At 41.2% G+C, this 12,867-nt stretch overlaps 2 protein-coding genes across 5 annotated transcripts in view; one reads left to right on the top strand and one right to left on the bottom strand.

Annotated features, from left to right (window-relative positions):
- ILDR1 (immunoglobulin like domain containing receptor 1) overlaps nt 1-12,867 on the bottom strand; it is a 258,601-nt gene that overhangs the window by 78,440 nt on the left and 167,294 nt on the right.
- Nucleotides 1-12,867, top strand: part of CD86 (CD86 molecule) — a 68,141-nt gene that overhangs the window by 30,765 nt on the left and 24,509 nt on the right. For all 4 annotated transcript variants that reach the window (XM_047099382.1, XM_047099381.1, XM_047099383.1 and 1 more), the window contains exon 2: nt 6,225-6,274. In XM_047099382.1, the coding sequence (XP_046955338.1) occupies nt 6,225-6,274 (50 nt within the window). The remainder of the gene's footprint in view (nt 1-6,224; nt 6,275-12,867) is intronic.

Here is a 12,867-nt window from a genome sequence, read left to right as displayed (position 1 = left end):
GGAAACAGTTTTCTTTGTTGACACCAGCTTGTACCTTGAATTCTTCTCTCACTTCCTGTGACATCATATCTGCACTCCCCAGTCTCACCCTCTAGCTAACCACCATCACCCCACCTCCCTTCATACAGCCTCTTGCCTGAAATAGATCCCACATGCTCCTTCAGATCTGAGATACCAAAGATACCTTCTTTATCCCCTCCTCTTTCTGCCCAAATACCTGAATTTCCCCCAGAGTTCTTCTAGGTGAGACTTGCTGAAACACAGTAACCCGTGCCTGCAGCTAAATCCACACTAGAACGCTGATAACCTGTTCAGGGCTGGAGTGGAGAGGAACGTTCTCTGCCTGGCACGGAAAGGGTGTTCAAGTAATATTTGTGGAATGAATAGAAGCTCGGACAGAAACGCTTCTGATAGGAAGGGCCTTTGGCTCCTCCCACCCCCATCACAGCACCTGCCTCTCCCGTAATGTACACTCCGATCCCAGGAGCCACCTTCACACTTGGCCTTTGGGATGTGCTGCTCCCCTGCTACCTCAAGAGTGGGTAGAATCATAATCCTTTCTCCTTGCTCCCACAGCACAGCTGAAACTGGTTGGAACTTTTAAAGGAACTCTATCAGTGTTAAAAAGAACACAATGATACTGTGTGGGTTTAAACCTCAACTCTGTCATTTACTACCGGGTGGCTAGGGCAAGTTCCTTAACCTCTCAGCAGCTCCGTTTCTTCATCTGTAACTTGGGGGCAGATAATCACACTTGGCTGTGAGGAATAAAAGTGTAAATAGTCATTCAGCTGACTCTCACTCATGGTCTATGATGAGCCAGGCATATACAGTAAGGGAAAGTGGGGTGCTAGGGTAGGTGCTCTGCTTTGGTTTCTACAATGGGCCTCCAGCTACATGGAGGCAAAAACCTACTATTAGATTTTTGGTCAGTTCACCTACCTACAGACCTTATTCTGCTCACCACTGACAGAAATCTCTTCTCAGAGAATCCCCCCGTAAATTATTAGGTTCTTTCCTCTCCCATTCCCCTTTTTGCTCGCTCCCTTCAAAAGCAAGAGTATCTACTTCTCAGGCCCTCTGGAGAAAGCAATGACTTGTGGTTGTGGTTGAGAGTTTATTCCTGAGGGAACAGTGACGTTTCTGCTCTTCTTCAGAGCTGAAAACATTGAAGAAACTGGCTTCCCAACCCAAGCCTGCATCCTCACACATACGCCATGTCTAGAGTTGAGAGAAATTCTTCACATGGGGTATAGAGGATCATGTCAATCTCAAGTATTTTAGCACCATATTTTACGAGGGTCTCTGACAAACAAAATGTCCAAAGTATTGTCCAGGACAGTGTGTAATCTTCAAATTAACGTTAGTAAAGTTTACTAAAAAGACTCACTGCTGGGCCAGGATTTTGAGGAGGGATGTAATCTCTGCCCCCAAATTCTTAAAGGGCTTTCGCAGAAGTGTATTAAGGTTTCTCTGCATAGCTCCAGAGAGTGACACCAGTATCAATGAGAGGAAGTTAAGGAGAGGCAGTTTTCGCTCAGGGGAAGAGAGAATTTCCAAATAGAGAAGTTAAAATGGTATTGATTTCCTTGTCATATGCAGTGTTTCTCCCCAATATATGAATTACAGGGACCATCTGTCCAAGATTTCTTGGGCCATACTGATTCATGTAATAATTTGAATTAAAGGCGATTTGTTAAATTTATAGTGAAATATAATTTGATTTTGTGTCCCTGTTCAACACATCACCTCAAGGAAAAACAAATCTTTGGCTAGGTCAAACATGCTGATTTTTGGATTGCAAACAATGGGAGATTCCTATAGTAGATCGTAGTTCAGACTCAAAGGATTCCCAGTCCTCAGTTTCTATGACAAATAGGATGCTGGTGGTGATTTAGTATGAGGAAGTGCACAGGAATCAAACAGAGAACTCTCTAGGCTCTACCATTGAGTGGTGTCAGCTCTGGCCCAACAGATAATGCCCAAGCTCTGTAACCTATTGAAATCATTGGAAGGAAGAGACAGATTAATTGGGAGCAAGTGTGAGATTCACATACTGAACACATACTGTGTGCTTCAGCAACTGAACATATTTGCAACTCAGTGTCATAAAGCTCTATTTTCTAAGTAGTTACCAATTCACACTAATTTTTTAAATATTAAAGAGCTCCTACAAATTAAGAAAAACTTGTAAAAAGCCCAAAGATTCAAAAGTATGTAAAAGAAATGTATGGACAGTACATGGAACAAGAAATGTTATCTCTTATACATTTGAAAAGATTCAAACTCATAATAAAAGAAATTCATTCTAAAATTACAGTGAGGGGCACCTGGGTGGCTCAGTTGGTTGAGCGTCCGACTTTGGCTCAGGTCATGGTCTCACGGTTTGTGGGTTCAAGTCCCACATCAGGCTCTGTGCTGATAGCTCAGAGCCTGGAGTCTGCTTCGGATTCTGTGTCTCCTCTCTCTGCCCCTGCCCCACTTGTGCTCTGTATCTCTCTGTCTCTCAAAAACAAATAAATGTAAAAAAATTTTGTTTTAATTACAGTGAGAGGGGTGCTTGGGTGGCTCAGTCAGTTAAGTGTCCAACTCTTGGTTTTGGCTCAGGTCATGATCCCATGGTCTCATGAGTTTGAGCCCTGCATTGGACTCCATGCCAACAGTGTGGAGTCTGCTTGGGATTCTCTCTCTCCCTCTCTCTCTGCTTCTCCCCCACATGCACTACTGTCTGTCTCTCTCAAAATAAATAAATAAACTTAAAAAAATTTTAATAAAAATTAAAAAAATAAAATTACAATAAGAACCACCTCACATCCATTAAGATGAATACCATAGGGAAAGAAAATAACAGATGTTGACAAACATGTGGAGAAATTGCAACTCTTGTGCACTATTGATGGGAATGTAAAAGTATGCAGCTGCTGTGGAAAACAGTATGCCAGTTCCTCAAAAATTAAAAATAGAATTACCATATGACCAGTAATTCTACTTCTGACTATACACCCAAAAGATATGAAAGCAGGGCTGCAAAGACATATTTGTACATCCATGTTCATAGCATTTTCACAACAGCCAAAAGGTGGAAACAACTTAAATATCCATCAACAGATGAATGGATAAACAAAATGTGGCATATACACACAGTGAGATATTATTAAGCCTTAAAAATGAAGGAATTTCTGATACAATCAACATGGATGAACCTTGATTAAATTATGCTAAGTGACATAAGCCAGTCACAAAAAGACAAATACTGTATGATTCCACTTATATGAGGTACCTGGAGTAGTTAAATTCATGAAAACAGAAGGTGGAATGGTGGTTTCCAGGGCCTGGGTGGAGGAGAGAATAGAGAGCTAGTGTTTAGTAAGTAATGAGTTTCTGTTTTGCAAGATGAAAAGAGTTCTGGAGATGGATGGTGATGATGGTTGCACAATAATGTAATTGTACTTAAAACCACTGTACACTTAAAAATGAGTAAGATGCGCTCTCTCTTTTTCTCAAAAAAAGAGTGGGGGTGGGGTGGCGCATGGGTGGCTCAGTCACTTAAGCCTCCAACTCTTGATTTCAGCTCAGGTCATGATGTCACAGTCATGAGATTGAGCCCCACAACATGCTGGGCATGGAGGCTGCTGAAGATTCTCTCTCTTGCTCTCCCTCTGCCCCTCCCCCATTTGCATGTGTGTGCTGTCAAAAAAAAAATGGGTAAAATGGTAAATTTTATGCTATGTGTATTTTACCAGAGTGAAAAATAATTAAAAAAATTTTTAATTATTATGTTTATTTATTTTGAGAGAGAGAGAGAGAGAGTGACAGTGTGAGTGGGGGAAGGGTAGAGAGAGGGGAGACAGAGTCTGAAGCAGGCTACAGGCTCTGAGCTATCAACACAGAGCTTGTTGCAGGGCTCGAACTCACAGTGAGATCATGACCTGAACTGAAGTTGGACACCTAACTGAGCCACCCAGGCACCCCAAAAAATAATTTTTAAAAATTACAATGAGGGGCCACCTGGGTGGCTCAGTTGGTTAAGTGTCCCACTTTGACTCAGGTCATGATCTCTCGGTTTGTGGGTTTGAGCCCCACATAAGGCTCTATTCTCACAGCTTGGAGCCTGGAGCCTGCTTCAGATTCTGTGTCTCCCTCTCTCCGTGCCCCTCCCCTGCTCAAACTCTATCTCTCCCTCAAAAATAAATAAACTTAAAAAATTTTTTTAAATAATAGAAATGAAAATTACAATGAGGTGTCATCTTAACTTTCCTTATTAGTAAAGATGACAAATTAGAAAACATGTTATGTTGGCAAAAGCTATGTGAAAAGAAGCATGCTCATAGGGGACATAAACATATAATCTTAGGGGAAAACAATTGTTCAATGTTTCAAAGATTAAAATTGCAATTAATTTTGACCCTTTGGTCAAGCCATTCTACCTCTAGGAAGATAGCTTACTCCCACAGTGATTTTGCATATGATCAAGGTTTTTCATTGCAGCAAAATACATCTATTGATAGAGGCTGGTAAAATAAATTATTATCACTCAATAGAATACAACAGAATATGCAACTGTTAGAATGAAGATACCCAGTACATGCTGATACAGAACAACCTCTAAGGTAGTGGCAAGTGTGCAAAATTGTGTATAAAATACTACCACTAGTGTTTAAAAATGAAATGAAAAAAGAATATGGGTCTATGTTTTCATTCTGCTTTACTTAAAATAACTGCAAGTCTAGGCAAGAAACTTAACAGATAGCAGTGGTCACTCCAGTTATGTCTGTGGAGGAAAACTAGATAGCTAGGGGACAGATTGGGAGAGAGACTTGCTTTCCACTATTTATCACCTTTAACTTTTAAATTTAGTTCCATGTGCAGGTATAATCTATTCAAAGATTTTTAACTAAAAAAAAGAGGTTATAGTCTAGAAGGGAAGAAACATAACAGACACTTATAGCCCAAAGTTCTATGCTGAGTGCTATGGGAGCAGAGAGAAAGGGTATCTAGCATAGCCCAAATGGATCAGAGATGGCTCCTCGACAGACACCCCTAAGGAAGACATTTCTTCTATTGGATAAGAAATAGTTGTGCATCTTCTCCTGGGCATTGGTTTGTTGTATCTTAATTAGATCTGTAGATTAATTCACCAATTAGGTTTTCATTTTCACTTTGGTAAAAAGCTATAGGCCAAACTTATGACCTGAACCATGCAGGATGAGCAGATTTCTATGGTAAACATTTAGCATTGGGCTTGTACAAGGCTCCATTTTTTATTCTTGCATTTGTTTTGCTTTTCAACTGTTTCTAATTTTGGTCATTCTCCCCTATTCTATGCTTCCCTGTAAGCCATTCTACAGCATTTTTTGTCTAAGTTGGGGTAAATGGGTGAGTAAAGAAAGAGGGAGGGTGGAGAGGAAGAAAGAGATGAGAGTATAAAGCAATGCCTATTGTTTTCTTTGGCTCCATCATGTTCTCAAAGAGGGGTCCTTAGACCACCAGCAGCAGCAGCATCACCTCTGAGTTCGTTAGACATGGGTTTCACCCTGCCTACTAATTCAGAATCTCTATGGACAAGGCCCAAATAACTACTTTAACATGATCTGCTAGATGATTTTTATGCACATTAAAGTTCGAGAATCACAGGGAAACCAAAGGCAAGTTGATTGCTAAACATACTCTTTATTTGTCCCATCAAACCCATTGTATTAGTCAAGATAAGTAATGCTAATTACTCCAATAAATAATCCCCAAAATTTCATTAGCTTAACAAAATAAAAGTTTATGTTTTGCTCATGCTACAGTCCAATATTGATCACTTTAGGGTGGAAAGAGCTGTTTCATTAATTTGTTCACTAAACCAGTTCCTTTCATAGTGAGGCTTTGCCATCCTCTGGGGCCTTGGATTCTTCCTCTGGATTCTTTGCATCTAAGAAGGCAGGAGAGGGAACAAAGAGAGAGGAAGCTTTGTTGGCAGGTCTGGAAGCAACACCAGTCTTTTCTGCCTATTATTCCCCTGGCTAGAACCCCAATCACGTGGCCCACCTAATTGCGGGGGAGGCTGGGGTGTAGGGCATATCTGTGGAGCCAGGAGGAAAAGGAAATAGCTTTGGTGAATACATAGCATGGTCTCTGCCACATCCATGGGCCTAAGTGAATCTCAAACTCCACATGTCATGTTTTGATTTTCAGTGTCATTTTCTAATCAAATTTTATCTTTTCTTTTTTAACTCTAGCACTATGGGACTGAGTCACACTCTCCTTGTGATGGCCCTCCTGCTCTCTGGTAAGAACCTTTGACTTTGTAAAGTCCTAGAATCCTTCTACTGTCTCCCAATGAGTTGACCATTTTGAGCCCAGGCCTGAGACTTGATGGATTTTACTTAATTTCTATACAGTGCTGCACAATACCACATTAAACAACAACAACAAAAAAAAAAACAAACAAACACTTTTCTGCAGAAGAAGGAAGCATCATGATTAAGAACAGGTATCTCAACCAATGGCAGGTGTAGCCTGGGATGGAGCTCCACCCCTCTGCACATCCTCCTCCTTTGCCATCTTATACCCATGGTACTGGATACACAAAGTAACGTACACTGGCCTGTCCAGCAGCACCCAGGGAGCTATGGGAAGGCCCCTGCTCTGACACCACTGAGGCTTAACTCTTTTGCTCCACACATACTTCCTTCTGGTCTTCTCTGTCCCCATTCCTGGCATTCTCTGGCTTTTAGAAAATAGCTGATGGGCTTCTGAAAGCCTTCCATTAGGGACCACTGGTTTCCATGTTCCCTACCTTCCCTTTCCTCCTCCACTGCCTTCCCTACCAGCCCATGCCCATAGATCATAGTTGCCACTGTTTACTGGAAAGATCAAGAAGCCCAGCCCTGCTACCTACCTCAGTGACCTTCAGCTTGTTGCCTCTGTGGATTCACCATGAAGTGAATGAAGCTGAGCTTCAGGGATTCTCACACTTTCCAAAGTCCCCTCTGAGCCTCCATAAGGGGCCCTAGTAGTGTGATCATGAGTCTCCTGCTTTGGTAAAATTTTCATCAATATGATATTTTAACCACAATAGTTAAGACCACTGTCTTTTTCCACTGCAGCTTTCCTCTCCATCACATTCTCCTTCTGTTGGGTGCCACTGTAGTGGCCATGGGCATTTTGTATTTGAATTCTATATTCTTTCTCTTAAAGAGAACTCCCCGTCCCTCCCCACCCCCAACAAAGATGTTTTAGAAGACTCAGGCCTCACAAAACTCAGATCTTCCCTGTTTGCTGCTCCTCTCTGAGTTTCAGTTTCTTCATCTATAAACTGGGATTGATCGAGGTTCCTGCCGCACACCCTGTCACTGGGTGCCTTTAGTTTCTCCTCTCCCGCCCCTTCCTGCTGCTCATTTTCCACACCCTCAGCACCAAGAGAGAAACCATCCCAGTTCTGATGTGGGCCAGGAAGGGAGGGTGAGCTGAGCCCAAGCGTGGCCATAGCAGGAGGCAGGCTGCCCCTCAGTAACCAGCATGCTGGTGAGTTCACCTCCTCCAGAGGGCTGCACACCAGGCCCATGGCCATTGGCCTCATGCCTGCTGTCTGTGATGAGGAGTCAAGGTTCTAGGGAGAGATGCTCCCTCAGATTGATGCTAGCTGGGACAGGCCTTTTGTGATTTCTGTTTTCTACTTAGCACCTTGGAGCTTGTTGAGTCCATGAGTATGAGGTCTATAGATGTGCTAACTGACCACTTCACTGGTTTAGGCCAGAACAGAAGCTTCTACGATCCAGGGCCAATAACCTGCTAACTTTAGCTCTTGGGGAGGCATAAGGTATATGTGAGCAAGAGTAAGAGAGAAAGGGGCTAAGACAAGTCTCTGGAGAACATTATCCAGCAGGAAGCCCTTCCCATTCTACTTCCTATTTTATTTACTTGACAAATACTTAGATGTAGCACTTACTTTGTGCCAGGTACTGTTATAAGCATTTTATAAATAATAACTCATTTGAACATCACAATAATTTGCTGCTTTAGGTCTTATTTTGATTCACCATTTTATAGATGTAGAAAAGAGCCCAGAGAGGTTAAGTAATTTGTCTAAGACCAACATAGGTATAAGTGGCAGAGCTTAGATTCATACCCCACAGTGTAGATTCAGCATCTATTCACTTAACCTTGACATTATGCTTCCTCTCCTAACTGTTGCTCATGAACTGTTCATAAGTGGTAGGATTTGTTCCTTGAAGATACAAACAACTTTGTTGGGTAAGGTCACTTATGTCTCAGCCAAGGTCACAAGATCCCCACCAGCACGTCCTCCACCTTCCCTATAGCCAACACCTCAGCTGTCTCTAATGCTTGGGCCCCCCCCCCCTTCTCATTACAGTGGCCAGCCCAGCTCTTATGACGTGGGGGAAAAATGAAGAAAAATGGCTTAGAAACAAATTTTTAGAAAAATCTGAACTGAGATACCATTTTCCCCTAAACTTTCTGATTCTGCACACTGAAAGTGAGAATAAAGCTGAGAAATCCTATCAAAACTGAGTCCAGATGTCACTTTTGCCCTTGTTTTAACTTTGAAACTGCCTGGACACTTCTTAACCTCAGAAAAGAGAATTACCAGTATTGAAACCTTAAAAATAACCCCCCAAATGGTAACTGCTTAAGTTTTATGGCATTAAAAGTATAAAAAAAAATAAAAAATAAAAGTATAAGCTATATATTTGGCAATAAAAATTGCAATATTGGGATAGGAAAATGGTGATACTGGATTAGAATTAGAATGTAGCATTGTCAATGCTTCACATGCTATTAAAAACAACAAAAAGAAGAAGAACAACAACAAAACAGATATCATTCTTTTTTAAAGAAGGGGAAGAATCAACTGAATTTTATCTGTCTTTCTTCTCAGGACACATCTCTGCTTACTGAGTTGGTGAACATTGACCCGGCCATAGGCAGGGATCCAAGGGAAGAAAGGAGATGCAGTTGGCCCAGTTAATCTGCAGCAAAAATGCAGGGTTGAATGATTTATTTGATGGCAGAGATAAAGCAGTTCAGCAAAATAATTTTGTTTTTCCTCTCCCCCATATCTTTTGTGTCTTCCCCTAGTTGTGGAAATTAGACATTATAGTGGCCACCTCTGCCCTTCAGATGAATACTGGATGAGAGTTTAAGACTGAAAAGGGAAGGAGGGCCTTGCAGAATTAGGTTACAATTTGTGCTTTGTATTTATAAAGCTAAGGGAATTTCTAGGTGCCACTTGGAGAGACACATTTAACTGTCAAGTTCTGTTTGCTGCTGTCCCAGTGCCTCTGTAACTCTTTAAAGCTGGAGCCAGAGTGGTATTTGGAAAATCAGTAGCTCACACATCAGAAGGAAATTTCTTTCTTGTTTGACTCTTGTTGATGGCTCTCTTATTGTCTGGTAGTGCTTCCCATTTCTTTTGATCAATACCTCTGGCTCAATGAATGTACCCGGAGTATAACTGAAAGTCTTTTTTCACTTTAAAATTTACATAAAATTGGGTCAAACCCTTATTCCACATCTTATGGAAAGGTCCACTGTTTTCCCCCAGATTTTTGCAGGTTCCCAGCGGATGGTTGCATGGAGATTATGTTTATATATGTGGTTACTTTCACTCCTATTTCCTGCTACTGTTGATAGTGGTCACTAAAATCACTACCTAGAGGTGAGCAGATACTTCAGACTTAATTGCAAAATTCCCAAAGAATTGTCATGAAGCCTAATAGTTGTCCTATTGGGGTCATTCCATGTTAAGCTACTGTTTCAGGGTCTTTTGAAATACATTCATGCAACCCAGTAGGTAGTATCTTATCCCAAAAGTAATTCATCATTTTAGTAGAGTGTTTAGTAAGTTCCAAAGAGTATGGGCTGGGGGGCGCCTGGGTGGCTCAGTTCATTGGTCTTCCAACTCTTGATTTCAGCTCAGGTCATGATCCCAGGGTCATGGAATCAAGCCTCATATTGGGCTCTGAGCTGAGTGTGGGTCCTGCTTAGGATTCTCTCTCTCTCCCTCTCTCTTTCTCTCTCTCTCTCTTGCTCTCTCTCTCTCTCTCTCCTCTCCTTCTGCCTCTCTCCCCCACTCACTCTCTCTCTCTTTAAAGTGAAAAAAAGGGCACCTGGATGGCTCAGTTGGTTAAGTGTCCAACTTCAGCTCAGGTCATGATCTCACAGCTTGTGGGTTTGAGCCCCGTGTTGGGCTCTGTGCTAACACCTCAGAGCCTGGAGCCTGCTTCAGATTCTGTGTCTCCCTCTCTCTCTGCCCCTCCCCTGCTCACACTCTGTGAAAAATAAAGAGTATGGGCTGTCAGCCATAATAATTTAGTGGGAGATGGTCACTGAATAGGATAAGTGTAGGGTTGTTTAGAAGCAAGAATAAAACTGGGAAAAGAGAATTTCTCTAGGTGTGGATTTATTTTCATTTATCTTGCTTGGTACTTACAATGCACTTTTGATCTGAGGACCCATGTGCTCAATTTGAATAGGGAACACAGAGGCTTCAATGGTAGACAGACTCCTTCAGAAAGGAGTTAAAAGTTTGAGATATTATGGCTTATTTTTACTTTGTGAGAGATCTTAATACCATTTTCAGAATATGTAACTCTGAATTTTGGCCCCCATGGGACTGTTGTAATTTATGGAAACAAAAACAAACACTTAGTAGCCCTTACTATATAAGCAACATTTTACTTCTAGAGCTAATCTATTCAACAGAAGTGACCCCCTCTTATATTGTCAGGCCATAGGGCCAAGTTCCAGGGCCATAGTTTCAAAGGTATAAAAACACTTTTAACACCCTCTAAGAATATTTACCCATTCTTGGTTTCATTTTCACTTTCTTTAATTCCTTCTTCTTATATATGTGTCTATTAAAAAGCATTCAACTCCTTTCCCCAGTTAAAAATCACTTTTCTGGTATTTACTATAAAGCAACAGATAAGACAGTAAAAACAGTTACATACAGTTATGATCACAATATATATAAGAATCTCTCACATTTACTAAATATTGTTTCATACATACTTTCTAAAGTTTCTAAATTATTTTCATTTTCATAATTTTTGAAATTGCATTAATCCATTGAATTGGAGTTAAAATTTAGTGTGTGTGTGTGTGTGTGTGTGTGTTACTCATTTAGAAGTTATGACCTCACTGTCTTCTTTGGTTGCTAAGGACATTTCAATCTAATTGTCATTTAGGTTTTCTTTCTTCAGTTTTTAAAGAATGAGTTTATAAGTTTGAAAAAATATTTTATGCTTTAAGTTTAGCAGTTTAACCACAACATTTCTAGGTGTGAACTTATTTTCATTTATCTTACTTGATACTTAGAATGTATTTTAAATCGGAGGACCCAAGTTCTTCTCAACTTGAATATTCACAATCTTTATCTCTTCAACTATTGTTTACGTACCATTCCTCCATTCTCTCTTCTTTGAGAAACTCTAGAGCTTCTCACACTAACTGTTCATGATTCAATCTGTTCTTCCACATTTTTACTTCTTTCTCTTTCTGTACAGCATGCTAACCAAGGGTCAGGTAGATCAGCACAGCCAGGAGGTCTTCTCATTGTTGAGGGAGCCCAGAACAAAAGGCTCCAACAGTGTTTTGGACCCTGAGGTTGGGGTGGGGAAGAAAGATGAAGGGAAGTGCTTGGGTTGGACATACTGAGTCAGCATGAAGAAAAGTGTCTTCAAGGCTCTTCCTCTTCCCCAACATTAGGAGACCTCAGGAAAGGCTTCTGAAGGCCTCTGCTCAAGAACTCAAAGGAATCGAGGAATGAAGGTGTCCAGGCTATTAATGTAAATTTTTGAATGAGCATGACTGGCCACAGATCTTGAGTTTTGACTACAGTTCCTATCAGAGATTGCTGTGCATGGGCTGTGCACTAAGTCTGGTGTGGGAAGGACAGTTCTTCCCCATGAAGCCTTCTAGGTAAAACCTTTGTAATTCTTTAGGATGAGGACTTAAAAAAATCACACACAGGTTTTTAAACTAGGAGATGGATTCCTCAGAAGAGACAGACCATAACCAACATACCACATCATGTCAGGGCATGATAAAAAATAAGTCAGTATAAGGAATAGGGAGTGGCAAGGATGCTATCTTCAATAGAATGGTCAGAGAAATCTCCCTAGGTGGTAGCATTTTATGGGAGACTTAATGAAGTGAAGAAATAACTATGAGACTGTATGGAGGAAGAGACTTCTAGGCAGAGGGATCAATACGAGAAAAGGCCTTGAGATAGAGTGTGCCTGCCTTTGGAGGAATAGCAAGGGAGCCAGTGTGGCTAGAGCTAAGTGAGAGAAAGAGGTTTGAAAGGTACCAAGGGCCAGATTATATGAGACCTTATAGACCATGGGATGGATTTTGGATTTAGTTCTCAGGGTGATGTGAAAGGATATGGATTTAATTTTCAGTGTTGTAGGAAGTCATCAGAGACTTCTGAACAGAAGAATTATATTATCTGAGATACACTTTTTTTTTTACTTTTTTAACATTTATTTATTCTTGAGACAGAGAGAGACAGAGCATGAACAGGGGAGGGACAGAGAAAGAGGGAGACACAGAATCTGAAACAGGCTCCAGGCTCTGAGCTGTCAGCACAGAGCCTGACGCGGGGCTCGAACTCATGGTCTGTGAGATCATGACCTGAGCCGAAGTCGGACGCTTAATCGACCAAGCCACCCAGGCGCCCCTGAGATACACTTTTAAAGGATTATTTGGGCTTAAATAACTAGATGTGGGGGCAAGGATGAAAGTGGGGAGATCAATTAGGAGGCAATTGCAATTATCCCAGTGGAGATGGAATGGAGGCTTGGCCTAGGGGAGTATCTGCAAACTCAGTGAGTAATGTTCCAATTCAAAATC

Source organism: Lynx rufus, unplaced genomic scaffold (genome assembly GCF_022079265.1).
Source record: "Lynx rufus isolate CCGP_SWC_20201006 ecotype Redwood Valley unplaced genomic scaffold, mLynRuf1.p SCAF_5, whole genome shotgun sequence".
Taxonomy (NCBI): domain Eukaryota; kingdom Metazoa; phylum Chordata; class Mammalia; order Carnivora; family Felidae; genus Lynx; species Lynx rufus.
Note: the sequence above shows the minus strand (reverse complement) of the source record. Positions and strands in the feature narration are given on the sequence as shown.